The sequence below is a fragment of the Aulonocara stuartgranti genome, assembly GCF_965226115.1.
Source record: "Aulonocara stuartgranti genome assembly, chromosome: 3".
Taxonomy (NCBI): Eukaryota; Metazoa; Chordata; class Actinopteri; order Cichliformes; family Cichlidae; genus Aulonocara; species Aulonocara stuartgranti.
In genome coordinates, this window is record NC_138941.1 from 52,088,994 (window position 1) to 52,091,381 (window position 2,388).

General features: G+C 45.2%; 1 protein-coding gene across 1 annotated transcript; it reads right to left on the bottom strand.

The window, feature by feature from the left end:
- Window positions 1-213: 213 nt before the first annotated feature.
- On the bottom strand, window positions 214-1,946 carry LOC309703108 (histone H1-like; the record flags this gene model as incomplete). The annotated part of the gene is made up of 1 exon (XM_082527819.1): window positions 214-1,946. The coding sequence occupies exon 1, from the start codon at window positions 799-801 to the stop codon at window positions 214-216; it is 588 nt and encodes a 195-aa protein (XP_082383945.1). The 5' UTR covers window positions 802-1,946.
- Window positions 1,947-2,388: the final 442 nt, after the last annotated feature.

Below are 2,388 nucleotides of genomic sequence, written 5' to 3' on the forward strand. Positions count from 1 at the left end.
AGTCCACTGGTCTTTGTATCACACGAGGTGACTTGGACAAGATGATAAACAGACTCACACGCTTAAGATGTTGTCTAATCTTCATAAGCTCTCTTGTGTTTGTGTTAGTAGGGTTAATGCATGTTTTGTGTGATTCTGTATATGTTTGTATATGTTTCAGACTCCTTCACAATTTTCCAACTTAAGCAGTCAGTTTTCTTTTCCCCAAGTTTGCTAACCCAAATTTTGATTTCCCACATTTAATAACAAAATTTGTGTTCTCACCACTCTCACTATTGTCCTCTGCCACTTCAATAGTCCAATAGCAGGCAGTTTCTCCTTCAGCTTTGTCCTGTCCCTCCTCTGATGCGGTTGACTTTGTGCTAGTGTCTGAAGTGCTGCCGCTGCCTTCTTGGGCGACTTCTTAGCAGCTGCTGCCGGTTTCTTGGCTTTGGCCGCGGCGGGCTTCTTGGCTTTGCTCTCAGTAGCCTTGTTCATCTTGAAGGATCCGGAGGCCCCGGTGCCCTTGGTCTGCACCAGAGTGCCCTTCGCCACCAGGCTCTTGATGGCGGTCTTGACACGGGCCTTGTTCTTGTCCACATCGTAGCCTCCGGCAGCCAGAGCCTTCTTGAGAGCGGCCACGGACAGGCCGTTGCGCTCCTTGGAAGCGGCCACGGCTTTCACAATCAGCTCGCCCACGCTGAGGCTGACCTTCTTGGGCTTGGAAGTCATCGTCTTCTTCTTCTTGGCCTGAACCTCGGTGCAGGGCGTGTTTATGATGGAGCCTTTCCCACCACAGTGCTGGCACGTTGAACGCATCATGAAGGGTCCATTTCTTTCATGTCGCTAGCCAGCATGCTAGCCGCATGTGGCTTGCCCGAGTCACTCAGTCCTTTTTGAGCATTTCAACATGCTGCCACCGCCATCTTGCTCGCCCCTCCGTGGAATTCATCCAATCAGACAGGAAGATGGGTTTGCTTTCTTCTGCTGCTGCTGTTTGTCCACATTGCTGCTGCTTTGCTGGGACTTTTTGTGCTCAGGACTTGCTGCTGTCTCTTTATCATGTTATTGCTTTGGAGCTGCATTCCTTATCTTCAGGGAGGAGTGAGCTCGCTTGTGAGGTTGAGAAACACATGGCACTGTAAATAAGTCAGCCAGAAACTTGGCCTGCATGTTTCCAATGATGTTAAACTACAACTTTCTTCCGACCGCTGCATGTGGAAAATTGATTCAGGTCTGCTTTTCACCTGAAAGTGACAAACTAAGACATTTCATTATTATCATCACTGCTTAATCAACACACATCTCTGTGTGTGTGTGTGTGTTTGTGTGAACAGTCCTTTCTTAAAAGCATAAAATGACATTGTAGTTGTTTTTCGGCTGATCAACACGAAACCTTTTTCCCATGATTATTTTTCTTCGTCTACAATGTAATTTTTGTCTCTTTTTCACTCTTTTTTTTTTTTTCGTTACAATAGCTGGTGACCTGCAGAATCACCGCTCTCACTCACAATCAGAGGCAATTACTTTTGCACAGTGCACAAAAACACTGTGATGTCAGACACATTCACACTCACTTTGTCATCTGCATAAATAAATCATATGGCTGGAGATACGTGCCATGGTGATCCATAGGCATGATCACACATTTATTTAATTATTTTCAACCCAACAAAACAAATAAACAAAAACATGATGCTGATGTTATGAACACTCTACACACAAGTCAAGATGCAGGAAAACTGCTCACGGAAACGCTGCACACTCCCTGTTTCCCCCTCTTTGAGTAGTTCCCAGACAGCTCTTGATCTGATAATGTGTAGCTTGCTCATCAGCTCAGAAAAAAACTGCAACGCAACCTCACACAGTAGTTGCATGCTCTGCCCACAGTGGCAAAGTCTTACACTTACATATTCAACACAGCTCCTCCATCATGTACTTTTAGATGTTTCATACAGGGTTCAGCATATTAGTTGTTTTCACAGGTGTGCTCCATATCTCAACAATGGCTCATAACAAGATGACAGTCTTTCACACAGGTCAAGTGCCTCTATGCACTTCATTAGTTTAAATATTTACCTATATCACTTCACCTCACATGTCATTGTACTGAATTTAAGCAACCACAAGCTTAATGTAGATTACTTTTAACAACTATCCACCTCAATTAAATCTATGGTCTGGCACACAGGCTGCTGTCGATCAGGGCAAGCTAAAGAATAAACATTGTGTCAGCAAGGGGTTGGGGGAAAGCCATTCACCAGAGCATATCTTAAGTGCTGCTGATGTGGGCTGGCCTTCTCCACAGCTCTCCAAGGCTGGTGTGTTTTCTGAAAACTTCTAACATTTGAATCTCTTCCATTTATAAGCCTGCGATTAACCGCACGGCTCAGGTCCGCGTGACCGCGC